This window comes from Garra rufa, chromosome 1 (genome assembly GCF_049309525.1).
Source record: "Garra rufa chromosome 1, GarRuf1.0, whole genome shotgun sequence".
NCBI classification, from domain to species: domain Eukaryota; kingdom Metazoa; phylum Chordata; class Actinopteri; order Cypriniformes; family Cyprinidae; genus Garra; species Garra rufa.
This window is the reverse complement of record NC_133361.1, coordinates 54,418,780-54,445,759: the sequence shown is the minus strand read 5'-3', so window position 1 is coordinate 54,445,759 and position 26,980 is coordinate 54,418,780. Positions and strand designations below refer to the sequence as shown.

At 36.6% G+C, this 26,980-nt stretch overlaps 1 protein-coding gene across 3 annotated transcripts in view; it reads left to right on the top strand.

The window, feature by feature from the left end:
* The first annotated feature begins 739 nt into the window (after positions 1–739).
* grid2ipa (glutamate receptor, ionotropic, delta 2 (Grid2) interacting protein, a) overlaps positions 740–26,980 on the top strand; it is a 29,638-nt gene continuing 3,397 nt past the window's right edge. The window contains exons 1-22 of one of the 3 annotated variants that reach the window (XM_073842839.1): positions 740–1,114; positions 1,206–1,247; positions 3,683–3,936; positions 4,332–4,664; positions 5,921–6,075; positions 14,896–15,171; positions 16,849–16,934; positions 18,666–18,735; positions 18,906–19,193; positions 19,301–19,452; positions 19,543–19,674; positions 20,758–20,864; positions 20,966–21,140; positions 21,265–21,623; positions 21,748–23,469; positions 23,626–23,713; positions 25,026–25,115; positions 25,467–25,663; positions 25,811–25,966; positions 26,168–26,254; positions 26,360–26,489; positions 26,631–26,749. In XM_073842839.1, coding sequence (XP_073698940.1) covers positions 1,027–1,114; positions 1,206–1,247; positions 3,683–3,936; positions 4,332–4,664; positions 5,921–6,075; positions 14,896–15,171; positions 16,849–16,934; positions 18,666–18,735; positions 18,906–19,193; positions 19,301–19,452; positions 19,543–19,674; positions 20,758–20,864; positions 20,966–21,140; positions 21,265–21,623; positions 21,748–23,469; positions 23,626–23,713; positions 25,026–25,115; positions 25,467–25,663; positions 25,811–25,966; positions 26,168–26,254; positions 26,360–26,489; positions 26,631–26,749 — 5,106 coding nt within the window. In that variant the 5' untranslated portion in view covers positions 740–1,026. Of the gene's footprint in view, positions 1,115–1,205; positions 1,248–3,682; positions 3,937–4,331; positions 4,665–5,920; positions 6,076–9,987; positions 10,620–14,895; positions 15,172–16,848; positions 16,935–18,665; positions 18,736–18,905; positions 19,194–19,300; positions 19,453–19,542; positions 19,675–20,757; positions 20,865–20,965; positions 21,141–21,264; positions 21,624–21,747; positions 23,470–23,625; positions 23,714–25,025; positions 25,116–25,466; positions 25,664–25,810; positions 25,967–26,167; positions 26,255–26,359; positions 26,490–26,630; positions 26,750–26,980 lie in introns of those variants that run through there. The other 2 variants (XM_073842821.1, XM_073842830.1) reach the window with 2 other exon arrangements.

The following is a 26,980-nucleotide window of genomic DNA, read 5'->3' as shown; positions in this document are numbered from 1 at the left end:
TATTTAGTTTAGTTTTACATTTTATTTTTTGTTTACATTCAAATTTACATTTTTTAGTTTACTTTTTTTATTTACATTTTATATATTTTGTTTTTTTAGTTTTTTTGTATTTAAAATTGTTTTACTGTTATATTTTCTTTTGTTTTATTTATTTTTATTTAACTGTTTTATTTTTATGTTTTGTTTTGTGACTGAAATATAATTTTTTGTGGGAGATTTGGCCTTTTATTCGAAGTTAGGTCCTAAGGGTAAGGTCACAGCTGGGTTGCTTTTTCTGTGCATAGGTCAAACCAGAAACCTTCTGCCTACCAGCCCTGAGCGCCACAGATCTCCTCATTACTTTTTTGACGTCATGCTGTAAATGCTATTAATATCATATTAAATCATAACTATGATTGCAGTGTTGGAGGTTAACCATTCCTGGTGTTCTGAGACTGTGCTTGAATAAGGAACAGTTGGAAGAAGCATACCGGATTCATATTCTTAGAAGGGGAATTGGAGTTAAATGTACCAGACTACGTCTAACTGTACCACAGCATCTCTGAGGATCTGTAATCGGAGCGCCGTCCTTTGCTGCTCTGACAGGCAGTTTCTGGGTCACTCCTCAGCCCTGAGAGAGGGCCCAATCCACCAGCATCACAGAGAGAGAGAGAGAGGTAAAGGGAGAGGGAGGTATTTATAGAAAAATGGGGCTTCACTGTACCTTTTTCTTGCAAAAGAATCATTAAAAGACCCAGCTAGCTTGTCCCAGATTTCTGCTCGGCGCTCTGCAAGAGGGTTCGAACTGGACCAACTTAGTGGAGATGTAGAGCCACGGCTGCAGAGAGCTTGACAGCGCTCTCTTCATCTACACTGGACTGATATCCTCATCCAAGGATCCTGGATGGAGGCTAAACCTGGCAGATTGATCGCTTTTTGGTAATCATGGAGCAGTGACCCGTTGAGGAGGTTCAGGGGGTGCTGACCTGAGGTGACCTCTTACAGCTTGACTTTGACACCGACATCCGCTCAGGAGACCCAGAAACCATGATGAGAAGATTTTTGAAGAGCCAGAAGGGACGTTTCTCCCTTCGCCAAAGCCGATCGGGATCCCGCAGTGCCTCCAAAGATTTCTGTAAGTTCAGAACATGGAACTCTGTGATATACATGATCATTTAATGCAGACATATACATAATCAAATTAATATTTTTCCTCAATTCCACAGACCCAAATCCTACCGTGCTGAGAGATTTCCCACTGAATATTGGTGCGTAATGTAATTGCCTGACCTTTTTACATTTTTTTTTTCATCTGTTATTAGGTCACAAATTCAATTAAAACAGCTACAGTAGGTTATGTGATGAAGTGCCTGAACTGTTCTCTAAAATATATTGTAAATGCAAGAAGATTTGGTTTAAATTGAGGTTGGGTAGTTTTTTATTTTATTTGATCAAATTGGATTGATGGATGGATAGATTTTGAGTAGACGTCTTTGGAGTGAATATTTATTTCATACTTTTTATTTTATATCAGATGTATCATTCACCATGGTGTGAACATAAATACATTCACACCTTCACTGCTGTTCAAAAGTTTGGGATCAGTAAGATTTGTAATGTCTGAAATATTTCAATTTCAATATACTTTAAAGCATAATTTATTTCTGTGATCAAAGTTACATTTTCAGCATCATTACTCCAGTCTTCAGTGCCACATTATCATTCAGAAATCATTTTAATGTGCTGATTTGGTCCTCAAGTAACATTTTATTTATTATTATAATCAATACTGGAAACAGTTGTGCTGCTTAATTCTTTTCAGGATTCTTTGATGAATAAAAAGTTACAGAGAACATAATTGATTTAAAATAGAAATAGAAATAAAAAGTCATAATATTTACTTAAGTATTTACTATCACTTTATATATATATATATATATATATATATATATTCTGTAGTACAACTGTTTTCAACTTTTTGCTTTGCATCCCAAGTATAATTTACATTTTTAAATATATTCACATGGAAAACATTATATTAAATAGTAATAATATGTCAAAAATTTTCTGTATTTTTGATTAAGTAAATGCAGCCTTGATGAGCAAAAGAAACATTTTAAAAACATTAAAAATCATACTGATCACAAACTTTTGAACGCTAGTGTACACATGGGTAAAAAATGAAAAAGGGTTTAAGCATAAAAGCAATAGGCGCAATACTGCTTTAAATTGTTGTTGCTGTTTTTTTGCCATGAAAAATTAGAAAGTTTTCTGTTTAATTTAATTGCATTTTTGCTTTTGTTTTTTCACGCAAAAAGTAAATGTCATACATTTTTCCCTAATTTATAGACGACACCCACTAAACTGTCATTCAGTGTAATAATCTTGTCGGGGATATTTACAACAAAAATCAATTTCTGACATACTAAAAGAAATTTCTTTTCACCCCAAATGCTAATTAGTTGTAATTCTACATTTTTTAAATTTGCCAATATCCTAGGTTTTGCCTATTTGTCAGTAAGAATTTAAAAACACCCAAAAGTTAATATGCTCCCTTATTCATTTATATATTTATATATATATTGTTTGAATTTGTACATATATATATGACTGAATGACAATGTAACATTAATTCAACCAAATGTTGACATTTTATTCTCCAAAAACTTATTTGAAACCTTAAAAGTAGACACTTTACTTGCATGTAATGTGCTTTCTATGGACATAAAATCACTTTTGTAAATTTTGTAAAACGTGGACATCTTAACATTTTGACCCACATACAGTGCCTTGCGAAATTATTCATACTCCTTCATTTTTTCACATTTTGTTATGTTGCTGCCTTATGTTAAACTACTTTAAATTACTTTTTTCCCCACATCAATCTACACTTCCTACTCCATAATGGCAAAGCAAAAAATTATTCATACCCTTTTCTGGGACACACATATTTAGCTCAGGAGCATTCATATTGCTTCTAGATGTTACTACACTTCGAGTGGAGTTAAACTGTGGCAAATTCATTTGAATGAGTATGATTTAGAAACACACCTCTCAGAAAAGGTCTAACAGCTGAAAATGCATATCAGAGCAAAAACCAAGTCCTGAGGCCAAGATAACTGCCTGTAGAGCTCAGTGACAGACTTGTGTTAAGGCAATGATCTAGGGAAGAGTTCAGAAAAAAATCTGCTGCATTGAAGGTTCACAGAAGCATTATCCATAATGGAAGACGTCTGGAACAACTAGGACTCTAGAAAATGTCTGGCAGCCCCCATCCAAGCTGACAGAGCTTGAGAGGTGAAAAGGTGAGGCAAAGAATGGCAGATAATTGCCAAATGCAGATGTGCAAAGCTTGTCACATCATACCCAAAAAGACTTGCGGCTGTAAAGGTGCTTCAACTATGTACTGAGTTAAGGGTATGAATACTTATGTAATGTACTTATTTCAGTGTTTTATTTTTAAGACATTTGTCAAATTTGCAAATCTGTTTTTTGCTTTGTCATTATTATGGTGTATGGAGTGTAAACTGATGTGGGGGAAAACTAATTTAAAGCAGTTTAACATAATGCTGCAACAAAACAAAATGTGAAAAAAATGAAGGGGTATGAATGCTTTTGCAAGGCACTGTACATACATATATGTACATACTTGAATCATTTTCATTGCATTGTCACTTACCTCTCATGTATTGACTTTTTCCAGAACTGGCCCTTCCAGCAAATAACCAGGGATGGCCAGAGGACTTTGGCTTTAAGCTAGGTGGAGATGGACCTAGTTACATCCTGTCAGTGGTGGAGGGCAGCAGCGCTTACATGGCCGGACTTCAGCCAGGCGACCAGGTTCTGGAGATCGACGGGCAGAACGTCTCGTCCCTCAGCACCAAAGCCCTCATCGCTCTAGCTCAGACTCTCAAGACTGTGCCGCCCAGCATCGGTGTTGTGTCTAGAATCGAACAGGCCAGTTTGTCATCACTGACATACCATTTACTGTTTGTATTTGGTTTAATTTAACCTAACTCAAGAGAAAAAAAGCAGTTCATATGGGAAATTGCTTGACTGCTGAAAAGGAAACCTATTTTAACAAAATAGTTGGCCAACAGTTGGCATAAAAAGTATTTGGTACACCTAAGTACACCTAAGTCAAACCTGAAATGTATGAATGGCATTGCAACTTTTTTCTCTCATATATATATATATATATATATATATATATATATATATATATATATATATATATATATATGTATATATATATATATATTAAATCAAGGTACCCATGTTGTGTAAAAGAGAATTCAGATTTTCCTTTGCTTCTGTAGGGTCACTCACCTATATCCACTCTACCACCACAGATGGACATTGCCCCGGGGCCTGATGGTCGTTTTGGCTTTACTATAGTGGGAGACAGTCCCCTGCTGGTGGAGGACTGCATGCTCAATTCTCCAGCTGGCCGGAGTGGACTGCGAGCGGGTGACTATGTGATGGAGGTGAATGGGATTCCAGTGAAACAGCATGAGACGGCAGCGGCCATGATCAAGACCTCTCAGGGACGTACGCTGCGTCTGGGCGTGCTGCGGATGAACCGCTGGCAGAAACGCACCAGTAGCAGCATGAAAGAGACCTATCAGAGTGGAGACATAGTGAGGCAGGACCGCAAGCACAAAGCTCTGGAATTCAACAAGAAGGTCAGTCTCAAGGGGCATGGAAAAACTGGGTCACAGGGATCTAAAATATGGACAGTTGAAGTCAAAAGTTTACATACACCTTGCAGAATCTGCAAAATGTTGTTTTACCAAAATAAGAGGGATCATACAAAATGCGTGTTATTTTTTATTAAGTACTGACCTGAATAAGATATTTCAGATAAAAGAAATTTACTTACAGCCCACAAGAGAATTTGTAAAAATGACCCTGTTCAAAAGTTTGCATACACTTGATTCCTAATACTGTGTTGTTACCTCAATGATACACAGCTGTGATTTTTTGTTTAGTGATAGTTGTTTATGAGTCCCTTGTTTGTCCTGAACAGTTCAACTGCCTGCTGTTCTTCAGAAAAATCCTTCTGGTCCCACAAATTCTTCGGTTTTCCAGCATTTTTGTGTATTTGAACCCTTTCCAACAATGACTGTATGATTTTGAGATGCATCTTTTCACACTGAGGACAACTGAGGAACTCATAATCAACTATTACAGACGGTTCAAACACTCACTGATGCTCCAGAAAGAAAAACGATGCATTAAGAGCTGGGGGTGAAAACTTTTGGAATTTGAAGAACAGGGTAAATGTAACTTATTTTGTCTTCTGGGAAACATGTATGTGTCTTCTGTAGCTTCTGAAGGACAGTACTAAATATAAAAAATATAACAGGCAAAATGCAAAAAATGCATACATCTTCATTCAGTTCAAAAGTTTACACCCCTGGTGCTTCCTTCTATAAAATCAGTGAGCGCTTGAACCTGAAAAACAAAAAAACACAGCTGTTGATCATTCAGGTGACAACACAGTATTAATAATCAAGTGTATGTGAACTATTATTAGTTTAATTATAAACTATTATTTTCTTATGTGGACTATATGTAAATGTATTTTATGTGCAATATCTTATTCAGGTCAGTACTAAATAAAAAAAAACATGCAATTTGTATGATCCCTTTTATTTTGAAAAAATAATTAACATTTAGCAGATTCTGTAAGGTGTATGTAAACTTTTGACTTTAACTGTATGTGCTTTATAAGTACTAATAAACAATATGCTAGTAATGCATGTTAATAAGCAAGTAGTTAATAGTGAGAACTGATCTATAAACTAGTGTTACCAAAACTTGTTAAACTGATAAAATGAGTTAGTTTGTACTGGTTAAACAACGCACAAATGCATATTGCTTTTTACTAGCATTTTCAAACTCCAGTGTTAAAATGGTCTTGTCTGAATTTATATAGGTTGAGGAGATTTTAGGGGAGGAGCCTGAGGTGAAAGAAAGGCTGTTTGATTTGCTGAAGCAGTATGCCAATGAGAGAGATGTTGAAGGTCTGGCTTCTACACTTCCAGAAATACTGCTCACCGAGGAACATCAGCAACTGATTGACAGCATCAGGTACCAATGAGCTTTCATGAGTCCAGTTATGCGACCTGCCTCCCAATATTATTTATTTATTTATATGTTTTTTCCTAATGACAACTATCAATTACATTTTAAGTTTTCTCTTTGTGTTTTGATCTATTTTATTTTATTTCATTTTACATTTTATTTTCAACTAAAAAAGAGCCTATATTTAAAAGCTGCTTTTAATTTTTGTTTATAATAACCCCAGTAAAAATATTTCTGAGCAACAGTCAGTGAAGGAGCCTACATTTTAATTTAAAAAGTAATGCTGACTAATAACCATCAAGAAATACAATCAGGACAGCCATTAAAATTGAACAGAAATGAGGTTCAAGCTCATCTGGAGCAGGTAGAGATGTGTGAGGATTCTGAATGCTTCTGTTAAATTGTAAATCCGAATTGAGTTGAGCCTCAGCTTCAGGCAGTGTTGCCAAGTCTGCGGATTTCCTGCGGAATTGGGCTACTTTAACACTGTTGTCATGAGTTGGTTTTCTTGTCCTTGGGTCGAAGTGACCCCAAATATGTAATATTTAGCCCCTAGTATGCAAGTATGCAGGGGAACCCCACCGAAAATGTGTATTTTACCCTCCGGAATATTTTTTTTTACAAAGGGACCCCCTCCGAAACGCAATTGGCCTAGTTTTGAGTAGCAAATTGGAATGTTTTGTTGTGAAAACCTGGCAACCCTGGCTTTAGAGTCTCCACAAAAAAAAAAAACGTTTTATGATTTAGAAGATAAGGGTAACTATTTGTCTTTTTTGTTCATTTCATTACATGCTCGAAGCTTAAACCACAAAAATGATTTGCATATTTTTCATCAATAACTTTTATAAAATCTATTTTTTATTATCATTGGATTACAGATTTAAAAATAATTAGATTTGACTTTATTATTATTAATTTATTAATATTATATTTAATATTGTTATATTTTGTGAAAATGTACTATAGGAGAAGTTTCCCTCAGTCTCGCAGGTGTAAGTTCTCTCTCTCGCTGTAATAACTTGCTGATGAGGGTCTTTGTCAGGAGAATTTGATGCGTCTAAAAGCTGAAATGTGTTCAGTTACACTGACAGAGCAGTTTTAACAGCAGCCGCCTCTCGCTACCAGTGAGGATTTATGCCTGTGAGGTTTACCGGGTAAAATATTGCTTCATCAAGTGTTTATCAAATATGCATGTTATTTTTTTAAAGATAGATGCTTGGAAACTCTGAAAATGGGAGCACTTTTAAATCACCCTTACCGCCATGAAGAGTGAATTACGAAGAAGAACAGCATGCTCCAGATACCTAGATTCACACTTGTTCTGATTAACCCTTGATGGCCTATCTCTAGTGTTATCGGGAACCATGCACGCCTTCTTTATCAAGTAAGAAAATTGTTTTGTACTTGCACAAAGCTTTGATTGTTCTCCTTGTTTAGAGGCAAGTTGATTTTTATGTGATGTTTGTTGCATGACTTCTGAATGAATTCTTTTCAAGTTTAAGCACCAGAATGCCACTGAGAATATTGTTCAGATTTGACTTTGAATTGAATGAAAAGGTAATTCAGACTGTGGGGGCATGTTTCTGCCACAGGATAAAAAAATAAAGGTAATTGTGACTTTTTATCTCACAGTGGAGATCAGAATTGCAAGATATAAACTTTAAAATTCATACTTTGTTTGAGTTCATATCACGCAATTCACTTTTTTTTTGTATTCTGAGTTTTTTTTCCATTACGGAATAAAAATTAAAAAGGAAATTGCGACTTTTTAATGCCACAATTCAGATTAAATTTTTCTCGCCGTTCAGAATTGTGAGATATAAGCTTTAAAATATATATTTTTTTTTGTGCATTTCACACAATTCTGAGTTTCCCCCCCACTATTAAATAAAAAAGGTATTTGCGACTTTTTATCTCACAATTAATTTTATTTTCTTGCAGTTCAGAATTGCTATATATACTTTACAATTCTTTTTTTCTTTTTTGAGTTCATATCACGCAATTCTGAGTTTACATCTTGGAATTCAATTTTTTTTCTTGCAGTTCAGAATTGTCAGACTTTTTTATTGTTTTTCTTTTTTTAAGTTTAAATCACGCAAAATTGAGTTTACATTTCAATTCAGATTTTTTTTTTCTGTATTCTGAGTTTTTTGTTCCCACTACAGAATGAAAGTAAAAAAGGTAATTGCGACTTTTTATCTCACAATTCAGATTTTTTTTCTCGCAGATCAGAATTGCAAGAGATAAACTTTAAAATTTTGACTTTTCTATAATTTTTCTTTTTTTTCTGTATTCTGAGGTTTTCTTTTTACTAAGGAAAAATCAAAAATGTAATATAATTGTGACTTTTTATCTCACAATTCAGGGGTTTTTTTCTCGCAGTTCAGAAACTTTAAAATATAGATTTTTTATATCATGCTATTCTAAGTTTACATTACATCTTGCGATTCTGATTTTTGTTTTCTATATTCTACGTTATTTTTCCACCACAGAATAAAAAGGAATTGGTAGGACATTGTGACTTTTTATCTCACAATTCAGATTTTTTTCATCACGGTTCATAAACTTTAAAATTTTGACTTTTTTCATTTTTCTTTTTTGTGTTTATATCACACATTTCTGAGTTTACATCTTGCAATTTGTATTTTTTCTACCACACAAAAAAAAAAGTAATTGCGACTTTATCTCACAATTCAGATTTTTTTCTGTATTCTGACTTTTTTGTTCCCACTACAGAATGAAAATAAAAAAGGTAATTGCGACTTTTTATCTCACAATTCAGACTTTCAGAGTTCATAAATTAAAAAAATGACTTTTTTCGTTTTTCTTTTTTGTTTTTATCACACTTTTCTGAGTTTACATCTTGCAATTTGTATTTTTTCTGTATCCTGAGCTTTTTCTACCACAGAATAAAAAAAGGTAATTCCAACTTTATCTCACCATTCAGATTTTTTTCTTGCAGTTTAACTTTAAAAATTTAGTCTTTTAGTGTTTTTCTTTGTTAAATTTATATAATGAGTCATTTTAATAATGAGTGTTTGTTCACTACAGAATAAATAAATAAAAAAGTTAACTGCAACTTTTTATCTCCCAATTTTTTCTCACTGCTCAGAATTCTGAGATATACATTTTTAAATTCAGATTTTGTTAAATCTTTCTTCTTTTTTATATCAAACAATTCTGAGTTAACTTCTTGCAATTCAGTTTGTTTTTTACCACTATGGAATAAAAATAAAAGAGGTAATTGTGACTATTTACCTCAAAATTTGGACTTTTCTTGCAATTCAGAATTGCAAGATATAAACTTAAAAAAAGCACAATATAGCACAATTTTGTAAGAAAGTATGAATTAAGAGAATTGGTAGATATAAACTCACAATTCTGAGGTAGAAAAGTAAGAATTCTGACTGTAACTTTAACTACAATGACTTTTTTTTGCCAAGTAATAAAACATAAAAAGGCAATTGCCTCTTTTTATTTCCCAATTCTAACTTTTTTTCTCTCAGAATTGTAAGTTAACATTTGCAGAATTGCAAAGAAAAAAACTGAATTTATAATATCTTATACCATGGCAGAAACAAGCTTCCATAGCAGCATGAATGCATCTCAGTGAGAGCTGCATCGACATCACTTGCATTTGGCATGCACCCCTGCATTTTCACAGTCCTTCAGTCCACTTCAGGACTGACCAGCTTATGTGCCGCACTCCGTCCCTGCAAAAAATCGCCCAGTTCTCCCCATGGAACCTCCCTATTTTTAAGCAGCCTACTTCTTATAATAACCCTCTCTTAGGTCTGTGACGCACCAGAAGTTTGCACAAAATCCACACAACAACTTTCTTGCTTTAAAGTTGCGAGTTTCCAGCTGAGCTACAAAGCAGCTGGGAAGACTGTGGGACCTTCCTTTGAATTTTGAAGGAATTGTTTCTTTGTGGCTTCAGATTTTGTATCTAGTTGGTTTTGGATGTGCAGACTTTTGTCTTTGCGTCTTCAACTTGGATACTTGAGGATCTTCTGAAACTCATGCACAATTATGTGGATCGGATTGAGTAAGTCATGCTGACCTGCCTTAGATTTCCAGTGGGACGGTGTCTATTTTTTCCACACTCTCTTTGTTCCTGCTCCACTCTTCCATTCTATTCTCTCCCTTCACATCTGAAGCAGCTGCAACTTTGCCTCTCATCTGCAACTGAAGTCATCCGGTCTACGGTTTTGGATGTAGACTCCTTTTTAATGTTAAACTCCCCAAGGCAACTCAGCACGGAGATGTGGGCGACCTTGCCAAAGCTGACTCGGCGATGACGTGACCTGAAGTTTTCTTCTTCGTCCATGCAACGTCATCGCTCCTCAAGTTGGCGCTAATAAACATCTCCTCATCTGGATTCTGGAGATAATGGCTTTGATGATTATCCTGTTCTGTTTACTGAATGGTTATTCCAGCTTTGTGAAGACTCCTACATCAAGATCAAGAACATCTCATCGTTTCGTTTGAGACGTATCTTAATTTAAAGGAGAGATGGGGCGTGACAGGGGTTTCTCCAAGCGTTTTCGGTAAGAAAAAACCTTTGAGGATCAATCAGAAGATTGAGGTTTGATCAAACTCTTTAGAACTCTTTATAATTGTATGCAGTTTCATGCAATATTAGACTTTACAGATACAGCGCAAATAGAAAACACATCAGTTTGGAGATCTACGGTGAAATTCTTTCTGTTTGCTATTGCCATTTAGCTTTACATTTGTATTAACTCCTCATTTGGCCTTGCTGTTGACTTGTGAAGAGAGTGCTACTCAATTTCTAAATGCACGGCATGCTTTGCTAATGTGAGGAGACACATTCAAAAGATGAACTAAATAGGTTTAGAGATCACTTGACTTGTTAATAGACATCTTTTATATTTGACATTGTTGAATACGTTCTTCATTCCCACCTTCATTCATTTTGAAAAGTGTGTCCTTGATCTGCATTCCCTCCCCTCTCTGACTCGGGGTTAATTTTAGATTTCCTATGACCTCCTTCTAATTGAGGGCATCCTGAACTGAATAAAAGTTAACTTTGAGAGAAATGTGGATTTAAGTTGAATTAAATTCATTCACTGATGAGAGCATGCAGTTATAAAACTTCCATGGCACGGTAGTACTTGAGTACATTATTGAGTTGATCATGTTTGATTTATAAGCTTAAAAATATTGGTTTTAAGTTGGTATTAGTTTTGTTTTTCTTGGATTGTAATGTCTCAGTATCACTTCTGGGCCATGAGCTCTTCAGATGCAAGAAAACCAGCATAAGTTGTATAGAATGGCTGAAATGTTTGTTTACAATTGCAATTACAATTAAGAACATTTCAATTTGTGATTTACAATGTTCTTGTGATTAGATGCATTAAAGAGGTAATTCAATGGGTTTCCACAGCATGAAGATTGTACACATTTATGAATGAATGGCTAGTTTAAGAAAAAATCTGCTTCAACATTGCAATGCACATGATAACTTTTATTAACTCTACAATAAGTAAATCCACTTCACCAGCTAATAACTCTTCAACAGCGATGCTGTAGAGTTACCTCAAAAACGGAAGTTCAAGGTCTAAAATGTTTTTCAGACGCAAAAAGTGAATAGAATGGCTAAATAAACAGACTCATCAAGGGAAAGTTCATCTAATATATTTTGTTGTTGATGTCTCTGGATTATTGTTTTTAAAATATTTATAGTATTTATATTTTGTTTACTATTTATTAGTATTATTGTTATTGTTTGGTATGGAAGCCCATTTCTGCCACGTAAAAAAAACGAATGCCTTAAAAAGCCGAAATTGCGAGATAAAATGTCTAATTATGACTTACTATATTGAAATTATGACTTTAAAAGTCATAATTATGAGATAAAAATTCACAATTATATTCTGCTTAAGTCATAGTTACAAGATAAAAAGTCAAAATTATAACTTACTATATTGAAATTATGCCTTTAAAAGTCTTGATGAGATGAGATATGAGATACTTGATGAGATATAAAGATATAAAATTATGATTTACTAAATCGAAATTATGACTTAAGTCATAATTATGAGATAAGAAGTCAAAATTATGACATACTTAAGTCATGATTACAAGACAAAATGTCGAAATTATGACTTACGAAATTATACTTTTTATGACTTACTAAATCGAAATTATGACTTTAAAAGTCATAGTTATGAGATAAATCAAAATTATGACTTTAAAAGTCATAATTATGAGATAAAAAGTCACAATTATAACCTGCTTAAGTCATAATTACAAGATAAAAAGTCAAAATTATAACTTACTATATTGAAATTATGCCTTTAAAAGTCTTAATGAGATATAAAGATATAAAATTATGATTTACTAAATCGAAATTATGACTTTAAAAGTCATAATTATGAGATAAGAAGTCAAAATTATGACATACTTAAGTCATAATTACGAAATTATGACTTAAATTATACCTGCTTTTTATGACTTACTAAATCGAAATTATGACTTTAAAAGTCATAGTTATTAGATAAATCTAAATTATGACTTTAAAAGTCATAATTATGAGATAAAAAGTCACAATTATAACCTGCTTAAGTCATAATTACAAGATAAAAAGTCAAAATTATAACTTACTATATTGAAATTATGCCTTTAAAAGTCTTAATGAGATATAAAGATATAAAATTATGATTTACTAAATCGAAATTATGCCTTTAAAAGTCTTAATGAGATATAAAGATATAAAATTATGATTTACTAAATCGAAATTATGACTTAAAAGTCATAATTATGAGATAAGAAGTCAAATTTATGACATACTTAAGTCATGATTACAAGACAAAATGTCGAAATTATGACTTACGAAATTATACTTTTTATGACTTACTAAATCGAAATTATGACTTTAAAAGTCATAGTTATGAGATAAATCAAAATTATGACTTTAAAAGTCATAATTATGAGATAAAAAGTCACAATTATAACCTGCTTAAGTCATAATTACAAGATAAAAAGTCAAAATTATAACTTACTATATTGAAATTATGCCTTTAAAAGTCTTAATGAGATATAAAGATATAAAATTATGATTTACTAAATCGAAATTATGACTTTAAAAGTCATAATTATGAGATAAGAAGTCAAAATTATGACATACTTAAGTCATAATTACGAAATTATGACTTAAATTATACCTGCTTTTTATGACTTACTAAATCGAAATTATGACTTTAAAAGTCATAGTTATTAGATAAATCAAAATTATGACTTTAAAATTTGTAATTATGAGAAGTCAAAATTATGACATACTTGAGTCATAATTCTGAGATAAAAAGTCAAAATTATGACCTTCTTAAGTCATCATTACGAGACAAAATGTCTAAATATGACTTAATTTTTTTAAGATTGTGACTTTAAATCTCGTAATTATGACTTAAGTCAGTTTCCACTTTTTATCTCATAATTTTTTTATGACTTAACTCATAAAGTTCGACTTTTTATCACGTAATTATGACTTTTAAAGTCATAATTTAGATTTATCTCATAACTATGACTTTTGAAGTCATAATTTCGATTTAGTAAGTCATAAAAAGTATAATTTCGTAAATCATAATTTCAACTTTTTATCTTAGAATTTCTACTTTATAAGTCATAATTTTGGCTTTTTATCTCGTAATTATGACTTTAGTCATAATTTAAATTTTATAAGTCATCATTTTCATAATTGTTTTGAATAATTTGTTTTCCCGTAATTATGACTTAAGTCATTATCGACTTTTTCTCGTAATTATGACTTAAGTCATAATTTAAATTTTATAAGTAATAATAAAAAAAAATTCCCGTAATTAGAACTTAAGTCATAATTTCTTTTTTTTCTTGTAATTATGACTTAAGTCATAATTTCTACTTTGTAAGTCATAATTTCTACTTTGTAAGTCATAATTTGACTTTTTAAGTATGTGATAATTTTTACTTTTTATCTCGTAGTTATGACTTATGTAAGTATGTCATCATTATGTGAAATTGAAGGCATTTTTTTTTTTTTACATGGCGGAAATGGGCTTGCATAGTTGGTTAATCAATTTTTATTGTTTTATTTTAAGTACCTTTTTTTTTTGGACTGTACTCCATTTTGGCTCCGTGTTGGCTCGCCATATGTTGTCCAAAGTAAGATTTGTGTCCAGAAGCAAAAGCAGTTCTGAAGCAGTGTTAGAGATGATTGCAGCTGGAAGATTAACCCAGAAGCTGTTGAGCTGCTTCTGGGCTGTGCATCCTGTCCTGATGCTGTGTTGTGACAGTGCCCATCATGATGCATGGGTTCATTCCTTTATAAGATATCTTTAAATTTGTCTTTTCACTAACAGATTGAGTCAGTAGATGATGTTTAGATCTTTAAATTTGGTTTTAAAGGATGGTGAGAATTAAAAATTCAAAGAGGGCTTATATCTCAGAGGGCTAAAAAGCGCTCTCGCTTTCACTTTAATCATTCATCCTCTCAGGACTTCAAAATGCCCATCAGACATCTTTCTGAAGTCACCTGCTTAGCTTTTGAAGTTGATCAAACGGGATATTTTTACCCGCCCCTCTTCACAGGACAGAAAACAAACGCTTCATTGCATCACACGAGCTCTCTTTTCTTTTATAGCAGGTCACAAACATCTCCGTAATCCGGTGTAATTATAGCAGACTTTCTCATAGCTGTCCCTCCTCCTCCATTTGCCCGTGTGCCGCCATCCAGTGTTTCTCTCAGCAGGCTTGAGAGTATGTTCACACGGCTGAACAGTTTCTCCTCTGTGACTCCATCTGCTGTGTGTGTGCCATGTTTGTCAGGATCTTCATCCCTAAGAAGCACAGGCAGCGATTTGATGAGATGGTCTCCCAGAGTTTGATCAGTCGCTTGAGGGGCCGGAGCTTCAGCGAGCACAGGAACAATCGTCTACGGCGCAGCCGGAGCGAAGACCACCCTGAACGGCTGCTATCTGTGTCCACCCGAGCCAGCTCTGTGCCCCGGACTGCCAACGAAGAAGTGGTCATGCCTCCTGCCCGTGGCCTCCGCAAGACCACCTCGCTCATCGCAGGCCATTCCAGCTCCTTCTCTACCCGCAGGTCAGTGAAAGTGTCACACTGGGAACAGTTACACAATTTCCTTTGGTCTTTTTTCTGCATTTGTTACTGATGCTGTAGAATCTCTAATGGTCTTTTGCTTTCATATTTTGTCCTTTGATGTTATAAGGGTTTATATTTAGGTTTTTTTGGTGTCTTCTTTAGTAGTTTTCTTTTGTAGACATCTACATTTTCAAGTTTTATGTATTCCAGAAAATCAGAGGTTTTCAATACATATACTACACAAACTTTTTTTTGTGTACTATTTTATTTTGTTGAAATTATTTTTATTTATGTGCATGATAACACTTTATTTTAAAATGTTACTTGTTACATATACTTACTATTATAATAAGAATTATGCATAATTGCATGCAAGTAACCCTAACCATATAGTAAGTACATGTAGTTAATTAATATTAATCAGTACTTAAATGTATAATTACACTGTAACAAAGACACCTTAAAATACAGTGTAACCATGTATTTATGCTTTTATTGGTTACACTTTATTTTAAGGTGTCCTTTTTACAGTGTAACATGTACAACATACTATTAGGGTTTGGTTCAGGGTTAACTTCGTGTAATTATGCATAATTAACTGTTGTTACTATTATAAGTGCGTGTACTATGTAACAAGAACACTAAAATAAAGTGTTACCCTTCCATTTTATTTATCCTTTTATTTTCATATGTCTTTGTTACTTAATTAGAGTCATATAAATATAATACTGGGTAATGGATATATATATGAATTGATAAATTGACACATAAATAGATTAACTGATGCATTGATTTAAAGAAATTCATCCCTTCTTGTTGGATTTCCAATTTGACAACTGTTGTAGGCTGTAAATGATGTAGATTTTATGCCACTGCAATATTTCACTCTTATAATTCATGATATTTTTAGACATGCTGTTTGACACCTGTGTATGTGTAAGAGCGTAAATATGACACATCGTTGAGATTCCTCCTCCTCATTAAAGCCTGTATTATGCTTTAAACGTTACTATACTTGTGTACAGTAATTCATAAGCATGAATTAATTTTCTGTTAAGCTTGTGTCCGATGCATCAATAGGAAAAGGTGGGAGGATGTGAAATTTTGTCAATCATTTGTACAATACACACTTAATGATATGCTTCCAAGAATGCAGGTGTAGTTTCTTATTAAAACTGAAATTATGGATTTATTGGACTGAAGAATTGCTTGCTGTTTGCATAATGTCAGCTGATACACATAAATATTCATTAAGCCACAAAGAGGATCCAGGATCCCAGCTGTACTGCAGGTTCAGAGCTTTCCTGACTGTATCTATTATTAACACTAACTATAAAGAACACAACAAACAGTATTGATTATATAATATCTGTGACATTTGAGTTAAAACACATTTTGTCACTGTTCAGTAAAATTACACTCACGTACTATAACAAAAAACATCCCTTTATGCCGCATTTTCAACTTGTATAGATACTATATACATGTACGCGGGTGTATTGTATCTATATCATATAGATTTTTCAATAATAAAAAAAATAGATATAATTTAAGAAACAGTTATATTAGTTAATCTGCATTATATAAAGATTCAAGATGTTCTGCTTGACATCTAGGGGTTGTATTCACTTGTTTTCAAGATGTTTTTTTATTCTTTACATGATCATATTTCACTAGGACAGTACGGGTGTACAAAGGGAACCAGAGTTTTGGGTTTACTCTGCGTGGCCATGCTCCAGTCTGGATCGACTCTGTAATACCAGGTATGAACCAAAATGTCATGATTGTAAGTTAAGTGTCTTAATTTAATGTTGAAACATAATATTTAATCAAGATAGATAGATAGATAGATAAACATAAAAGACGTTTACATATAGTCCACAAGAGAAAATAATAGCTGAATTTATAAAAATGATTCCATTCAAAAGTTAACATACACTTAATTCCTAATACTGTGTTGTTACCTCAATGATCCACAGCTGTGTTTTTGTTCAGTGATAGTTGTTTATGAGTCCCTTGTTTAACCTGAACGCTTAAACTGCCTTCGGTTCATCATAAAATCCTTGAGTTTCCACAAACTCTTTGGTTTTTCAACATTTTTGTGTATTTGAACTCTTTCCAACAATGACTGTATTGATCTTGAGATCCATCTTTTCACACTGAGGACAACTGAGGGACTCATATGCAGCTATTACAGAAGGTTCAAACGCTCGCTGACGCTCAAGAAGGAAACCTTGATGCATTAAGATCAGGGTAAATTTAACTTATTTTGTCTTCTGGGGAACATGTAAGGATCTTCTGTAGCTTCTGAAGGGCAGTACTAAATGAAAAAAATAAGCAGAATAAGAAAAATATCCACACCCTCATTCCATTCAAAAGTTTTCACCCCTGGCTCTTAATGCATCGTTTTTTTTTTTTTTTTTTTTTTTTTATTCTGAAGTGTTTGAACCTTTCTATAATAGTTGCATAAGAGTCCCTCAGTTGCCCTCAGTGTGAAAAGATGGATCTCAAAATCATATTTGGAAAGACATTTTTGGAAAGGGTTTAAATACGCAAAATGGTGAAAACCAAAGAATTTGTGGAAATGTAAGGATTTTTCTGAAAAACAGCAAGCAGTTTAAGTGTTCATGAACAACCATCACTAAACAAAAAACAGCTGTGGATCATTCAGGTAACAACACAGTATTAAGAATCAAGTGTATGCAAACTTTTGAATGGGATCATTTTATTAATTGAACTACTCTATTTTCTCTTTAATCGTCTTTTATGTGAAATATCTTATTCAGGTAAGTACAAAATAAAAAATAACATGCATTTTGTATGATCTCTCTTATTTTGCTAAAATAATTTTTGACTTCAACTGTAGATAGGTAGATAGATTATCTCTGTTCTCTAAGTATTTTCAAACATTGTCTTTTGTTTTTATAAGGGAAGAGCGTGTGTCTTGTGCTGCATTTATTTTAGTTGACATCCTACAACAACACAAGGCTATTTTAAAAAGAGGAAAAAAATATATTTTGGACATGAAACAAGTGAAGGGGAGTCAATTATCAGACATATTACTGAAGCAGATGACGTGAATGCTGAAGTCATGAAAGTTCTGTCATTTCTGACTCATGGCGGCCATTAAAAAGTTAGGCGGCAGAAACTGGCAGTGTGCGAGAACAGCAGGAGACGAGAGAGAGAAACAACAAGACACAACAGAAGACTCTCCACAGTCTGAGTCAGAGGGGCACAGGTGGTCGAGCTCTGTTTTTATCTAGCACAAATCCTTTTAGATTCACACTTTTCCCACATCCAGCCCTCAAAAGCCAAAAAGAGACATCCATACTTGGGCAGGATGTGACAAACACTCGAGCTGGAGCGTCTTGACTTAGAGATTTCACGTCATTTCAAAAGGGCATTTCATGAGCACAGCTTAATCTCAGTTGGAGCCCGTATGATCTGCTGTCAGTAGTTACTTTCTGCTTGATTTGTTGCCATTCCCCCTGCAGGCAGCCCTGCTGAGAAGGCGGGTCTCAAACCTGGAGATCGCATCCTGTTTCTCAATGGGTTGGATATGAGGTGAGGCTTGTGGTTGGGTTGCATTGGAATACATTGCTTATATCCTAAAGTGGAATTGTAATAATGTCTAAAGAAAGCATCACTATTATTAGGCATACGTTAGGTTCTTCATGTTCATGATCTTAAAAGTCCACATTGTATATGCTTCGTATTTTTGTACATCCTCTCAGGAGCTGTTCACATGAGAAGGTAGTGTCCATGCTGCAGGGGAGTGGGGCAATGCCCAGCCTGGTGGTTGAAGATGGCCCGCCAGCCTTCACCATGACCGAACCTGAACAGGTTGAGGTTTCTCCCCGCTCCCGTGCTCCTGTACTTAGCTCTCTACAGTGGGTCGCTGAGATCTTGCCTCCCAGTATCCGCGTACAAGGTCGCACCTTCAGTCAGCAGCTTGAGCACCTTCTTACGCTCCAAGAGAGATACACCATCTGCAAAGCTCTGGAGGCCTTCTTCCAGCACAGGTGAAGGACATACCCATAATATTTTAGTAAAAGAAAGAAAGGGTATTCTGAGAGCATTCCTGAACTTTGTGTGAAACCTGATTTGATTTATTTTTCTTGACATTCAGAAATGTAGACACTTTGATTGTGGACGTCTTCCCTGTGTTGGATACCCCAGCAAAACAGGTGATTTGGCAGTTTGTTTACCAGCTGCTGACCTACGAGGAGCAGGAACACTGCCAGAACAAAATCTCCCGCTTCCTTGGCTATAAAGTTACACGTGAGCCCTACTTTGTCTTGTTGTTCCTATTCAATCGGTTTAGAGGATATATGTATGCTTGCATGTATTTATTATTGGTGGTGCCAACAGCAGAACCTGAACATCCAGCCCATGAGCCTCATAGGCGCAGCAGCTCCATGAAGGTAACAGGAACCACCTACAGGAGCAGTGTGAGAGGACGCAGCTCAGATGATCTGGTTATCGGCACTCACCTGGGCATGGGTAAGCTGTCTTCAAACACTATTGGGGTCTTTCGCACCATGTAGTTCTAGGAACTTGTCCTAATCCTAGGAACTAGCCAGCAGGTTGTTTCCTAGAGAACCAATTTTCCCCTCACGCCATTTGCATTTGTACCGGCAGCAGGAACTCTGAAGTGGCTGACAGCATGGCATTTACAAATGTCAACAACCAGTGAATGGAGGACAGCGTGATCGGAGCTGTTCTTGTTGTGTGTCGTAGATTTTATGATAACGGAGATGGAATGTAAATGCACAATTTACGCAATTAAAAGAGCATGGACATTTGACTAAATCTCCTATGACAACTTGCAGTGTTAGATATCATTGAGTCTAAGAAAAGAACACAACCCTGCAGACAACTGGTATAAAGAGCATGGACATTTGACTAAATCTCCTATGACAACTTGCAGTGTTACATATTATCGAGTCTAAGAAAATAACACAATCCTGCAGACAACAGGTAGCTAAATGCCATTATCGCTGTTCTTGAAGTAAATAATTTATATGGCTTTTTAAAAATGCTGGGTAGCTGGTGTTTTGTATACGTTTGGCCAATCAGCTTACACTTATGTCACTGGTAGTTCCTATAGAACTGTTTTAGACCCTACTCTGAAGTAGGAGCTAATTTAGTTCCCCCAAACAGAGTACCTAGAACTAAATATGTTCTTAGTTCCTGTGCTGCGAACAAGCCAACAAGTGGTTACTTCTGCCAATAGTTCTATGAACTATGAAAAGTTTCCTCTTTAGTCAGATTTTCATGCTCTTTCAAATCACGTAAATTGTGCATTTACATTCTATCTTACGAAACCCAAGGCACAACTAAAACGGCTCCAATCACAGCGTTTTTTTCACTGGTTGTTGACGTTTGTAAATGCCACACATAAAGGCGTCACTGTCGGGCGCTTCAGAGTTCTTGCTGTTGGCACAAATGCAACCAGAAAAATGTCCTGAGGGAGAAAATGGTTCTCTAAGCGGTGCAAAAGCCCATTATGTGACATCATTAAAAACTGCAGCTTTCTTGGCAAATTGAAATGAGAGTTAATGGGCTACTTTCTTACTTCATGAGGGATTTGCACTGAGCCAGTGGAATTGGCACCTATGCGACTGACTCCTGGCGAGAGACAATCAGGGGATGGAACATCCTTACCAGAGACGCCAAATAATCTGACTAATGTGAGCACTCTTCTTTGATTTTGACAGGTTTACAAACATTAAAGTGGTTGAGCAAGTGCACTGCCTTTATATTAACAACCTAGTCCCTGTGCTCTATCTAGCTGTCAGCTGTGTATGCTGAGCTGGAGAATGTCTATGCTGGGAAGAGATCCAAATCCCTGAAGAGTCGACCTCCTCCAGCTCCTGAAACTCTGGTTAACATAGACATCTTCCCGCATACTTCCTCACAGTCCATCAGGGCACACTCTTCCTCTCCATCTGTTCGGGCCACTTCAGGTGCAGTTTGTGAATTTTAGAAAATCCTTGAAAGTTGATTATTTGTGTAATAGGTAGAAAAGGTAGTCTAATAATAGAGATATTTAATCCTCTTAACCTGTGCTTTTCCATCTTCATCTCTCAGGTAGTCGCAAATCTGCATCAGCACAGCCTGTGCCACCGCCTCCACCACCACCTCCTCCAGAACCTGATTCTTGGATGCAGGAGCCTCCACTGAGTCCCCAGTGCCCCTGCTACCCTCCAGGCCTTCCCTCTCAAACCAGTGCTGAGTCCAACCCATACATCAGTTTAGACAGCCCACCTCTCTCTCCACCCTCTCCTCCGGACTACCCACCTAGTCCACCTATTCGGAAGAAGCGCTACACCTTCTCACGTCCACCCCGTACCGCTGACACAGATTTGTTCATGGAGGCTCTGAGCGAACAGCTAGGACAGCAGCTATCTGTGGATGACTTCCTGTCACCAGAGAATGACTATGAAGAGGTTTGTATATTAAAATGGTTTACTGATTTGATATTTGCTTTTATCTTTTAAAAAAATCTTCAATTGACTATTGCAAAAACTCAATGCTCAATGCTAATGCTATTTTACTTTAAAATTACACCAGGATTTTGTCCAGATGACATTCCAGAATGAGGAAGAGGAGGTAGAGGAGGAAGAGGAGGAGGAGGAGGAGGAGGAAGAGGGTCCGTACATGCCTCCCGAGCTAAGCAGTCCAAGCGAAGTACAAAGTAGCAGTGAGGATGCCAGCTCTCTTACCTACTCCTCCAGCTCTGAGCACATTCCTCCACCCCCTCTGACTCCTCCTCCCCCTCCACCTGTCCAATTTAATGACCCCCCTCCACCTGCTGGATTCACCCCTGAACATGCACCCCGACAGCTGACCTTCCGTCGCCACCCGGGACCTCCTCCGCCACCTCCGCCAAGAGCTAACCCACCTCCAAAAAGACAGTCCATTCACAAGGTGTTGCCTACACATGATGAGCTGATAGACCAAGTCCAAATCCTTCAGGAGCACCACTCGCTTCCAGTTCAACCAACAGCCAGCCACCCTCAGCAATCTCAGCAGCAGATGCATCAGTCTCTGCCCCCTATGCCCTCTCCAGAAATGAACCAGTCACCTATCTCTAGTCATGCAATCTACGAGATGCACCATCAGGTTCATCCAGCTCACCAGGTTCATCAACACCACCAGGTGCAACAGGATCACCAGATGCATCCAATCCATCAAAATAAACCAAGTCACCATTCTCAGTCTATCAAAGTGCACCCAAGCCATCACTCACACCAGACTATTCAGACACAACTCTCTAGCTCCATGGATAGGCTTGATAGGATTGAAAGAAAGGAACGCTCTGATAGGCATATCTATGACATGCATCCCCAACCCTTGCATCCAGATCAACAATTACACCATGCCTATCAGATGCATCAGAGTCATCAGGCTCACCTCTCAAGCTCCATGGATAGACTTGACCGATTGGAGCAGATCCAGCGTTTGGAACGCATGGAGCGTATGGAGCGAATTGAGAGACTAGAGAGGGTGGACAGACAAATGCATCGGGCACACGTAACTCAAGCAGCGTCTCAAGCTATTCAACCATCTCCACAGACTCCGCAACAGTATCTCCACCAGATGCATCAAGCTCATCAAGCCTACCCACCGACCCAGCCTCCTCCGCCAACCCGCCACATTCACCAGATTGAACACATACACCAAGTTCAGCCAATCCAGTCAGCTCCGCAGTACCACCAGATCCACCAGCCTCACCAACCTCACCAGACCCAACAGATTCTGTCAACCTTCCAGCCTCATCCTTCACAACAGCAGCAACAGCAGCTTCAGCAGATGCAGCAGCAACAACAACTACAGCAGCAGCAGCAACAGCTTCAACAACAGCTTCAGCAGCAGCAACAGCTTCAGCAACAGCAGATTCAGCAGCACCAAGCTCAGCAGCAACAACAGATTCAGCAGCAGATTCAGCAGCAGAAGATTCAGCAGCAGCAACAGCATCGCTCAACCCCACAGATTCCCATTTCACAGTCCAGACAGAGCCCTCAACCAATGTACCACGAACATCGTCACCACCATCACAGCCACCATGAGGCCCAGTCCCAAACACAACCACCTAGTACACTCCAACCTCAAACTCACCACCCCATTGAAGGGTCCACCGTGGAGCCACCTCCTCCTCCACCTTTACCACCACCTTGCATGCCTCCTCCACTCCCAAAGGCTTCACCACAAAAATCAGATTCCAGTCATATGAGTGTAAAGCGGCTACGATGGGAACAAGTGGAAAATTCTGAAGGAACCATTTGGGGACAGGTAAGAAGTTTCAGCTTGAGTGTTTGTGTGAATTGCTTGTGTAGTATGCCATTGGTCTATTGTAATGATGGAACATTTCAGGATGTCCATCGTTATGAGTTTGTCTCAGTCTGTTAGAATGAAGAATGTAAGGACAGATGTGGTTTCTCACTGCAGTTGGAAGAAGACTCCGATTATGACAAGCTGAGTGACATGGTGAAATACCTAGACTTGGAGCTTCATTTTGGGACCCAAAAGACGCCTGGTGAGTAGAATGTTACCCTTTTTCCACCAGCATGAACCGGGTGCTAGTTCAGAGCCAATGCTATTGCCAGTTTGGAGTTGTTTTGACTAGCGAGCCTTCTAAAAACTGGTTTGCCTTTCCATGACTAGAGAGCCACCACAGAGCCAGGTCTTAGTTTGGTCCATAGGTAGTAGGTGGCATTTGTTGCTTGTAGAGTGTACTGAACTCAATTTTTGTGCCAAGTCCATCATTAAAAGTGAGAAAATGAGGAACACCTGTGAATCTGCCCAGAACTGGCTGTCCTCCAAATCCGAGTATTCAGACAAGAAGAGCCATAGTAAAAGAGGACACCAAGATGCCTACGGCAGCTCTGAAGGAGGAAACTGAGACAGCAATAGCCTGCACATTACATAAATCTAGCTCAAACTAAAGGGTTGCAAGAAGAAAGTTGGGGGAAACTCTCACATGTGAGACAACCTATTTATAACACATCTTGACCTCTATGTCAGTGACCTTTAATATTATGGTTTTTTTTTTGTTAATCTAAACCCTATATCCCTATATCCAGGGAAAAAACTGCAAGTCATTTAATCTACCAGGCACTGTTTCTCCTCTTAAGTTATGTAAAAAAAGATGAACACCAGCATAAAGTCCTAATTGGCAGTGGAAAACATCTTCCCAGACTTTCTGGCTTGCAGTGTGTCTATTTATAATGGTGAAAGCACAATGATATTGGTCATAACAAAGCTTTAATCCCAAATGTTGGCTGTACAAATCATTTTTGTTTTGGATGAAGAATGGTGATAAAGCTTGCCAGAAAGCACTACTCCAGTAGTCTCACGTAGCCAGAACTGACGGCAGAAGGTCTGGACTCCATAGCAGATTTTACTGGCCAAGGAGCGCCCAAGAGGACATGTAAAGCAACAAATCGTGGTCCTTTTGTTTAGCATTATGTTTAGGGGTGTAAAAGTTTAGTCGATTCCGATAAGTAATCGTTATCACGGTTGTAAACTGTGGACCATTAAAGAACGTCCCACAGAAATCCGAAATCAGATGACGAATTCAGACCTCCAGAAGTGTTTCCTTTTTTGCTGGTTATATGTTTCCGATGTTCGGACAACGTTCCGTTGCCATTACATCTGAGGCTAACTACTATTCCAGTAGGGTTGTGTGACTACTTTTTCCTATCATTTCCAACCAAAATCACAAGCTTATATGTAGGAACTTCCCAGGAGTACTTGAAGGCAGCATAGGACCTAACTATCCTTTTATTAATTGACACAATGTTTTCCACCACAAGTTATTTTCACTCACGCTACAATTCATGTCTCAGTTTCTCTTCCAGAGCCCTCACCTCAGGTGGAAACTTTTAAGAAGAAAGATGTGGTGGAGATTCTCTCCCATAAGAAAGCCTACAATGCTTGTAAGTAGCAAACAATGCTTTGTATATTTTTCTAGCTAAAGGTCTTTTTTGGAAATACATCACAGTACAAAAGTGTAATGGGCTGTAAATGGTAGTTCGTGCTTATGTAAGAGTTTGGTTTACTTGTAAATGTTTAAATGATGTTTATATGTGCTTCCCAGTCAAGTATTAACTTATACATGTGTCCTTTTTTGTCTTGCTCTGCTACAGTGCTTTTTTGGTTTTAAATGAGACTTGATAATAGCATGCTCCAAACTGTTAGACTACAAGCTTCTTAGCTTTTAGCTATTAGCCTATAAGCACATGGCCGTTTTACACTTTGTTATTAAGACTCTTCTACCATTTTTATAGCAATCTTGATTGCCCATCTGAAGCTGTCACCAAGCGAGCTACGCCAGGTGCTGATGACAATGTCGAGTGAACGTTTGGAGTCATCGCATTATAAACAATTGCTCCTATATGCACCAGACGATGATGAGGTTAGACAATACGAGCAGTACAGAGACGACCCAAACAAACTCAGTGAGCCCGATCAGTTTGTCCTACAGGTACATGGCAAATAAGAGGTGTAATCTCTAGTAGTAATAGTTTCATTAAAAGATTTTTTCAAATGTATATTATTATATGTTTTAATTTTAGTGTAGTATCTGTGCTATATATTGTATATTTATATTCTGTATATTGTGTATATTCAGATGCTTTCAGTGCCAGAGTATAAGACCCGTTTGAGAAGCCTGCATTTTAAGACTACGTTGCAAGAGAAAACAGAGGAAATGAGGGGGGCCTACGACTGTGTTTTTAAGGCTTCACTGGAGCTCAAGAATAGCAAAAAGCTGGCCAAGATTCTGGAGGTATAATTCCGAGTCACTTAGTTTCTACCCAGGCACACATAATCATATAGTCTTGAAAACAAACACAAAGAAATTCATTCACAGATAAAAGACTCTCATAAGAATTTATAAAAATTCTCATAATGCATACTGAAATATCTACCTTCCTGGATCTTCCTATCATTGCATGTATATTATTATTTTTTGTATTTTTTTCCCCAGTTTGTCCTGGCTATGGGGAATTACCTGAATAACGGCCAACCCAAGACCAATAAAACGACTGGATTTAAGATCAATTTTCTTACTGAAGTAAGGCTCGTTGCCGTGCATGCATCTTTTGCAGATGAGTTCATGAGGTTCACCAATTTATTTTTAACATTATATCAATGTAATCCTACATTTTTCTGGTTGAAGCTTAGTACCACCAAAACAGTGGATGGAAAGTCGACGTTTCTGCATATCCTGGTGAAATCATTGTGCCACCACTTCCCTGAGGTTCTAGACTTTGGGAAGGAGCTTCAGATGGTGCCACAAGCAGCCAAAGGTGAAGATCTACTTGAGTGCCCAAACTCATATGCAGTCAAAATTCATTTTTATTCCCATTTAATGTTGGTTTTCTTGTTTCCATAAAAGGTTCTGCAGAGGTCCGATCTCTCTAATATTTTTTGTTGCTTGTTCTCCACAGTGAATCAGAGAAACATCACTTCTGACTTCAATGACTTGCATGCTACAATCCAGGACATCCGTATAGCCTGCCAGAAGATGCCAGTCACCGCTGAAGATCGATTTGGCATTGTTATGAGTGTATCCTCCTACCGAGACCTCCAAATATTTGTGACAATATGTGACCCTGGACCACAAAACCAGTCATAAGGGTCAATAAATAAATACGCTTTCCATTGATGTATGATTCTGGAAAATCTGGAACCTGAGGGTGCCAACAAAAGTAAAAAATTGCTAAAATCGCCTTTAAAGTTGTCCAAATTAAGTTCTTAGCAGTGCATATTACTAAGCAAATTTTTTTTTTATACATTT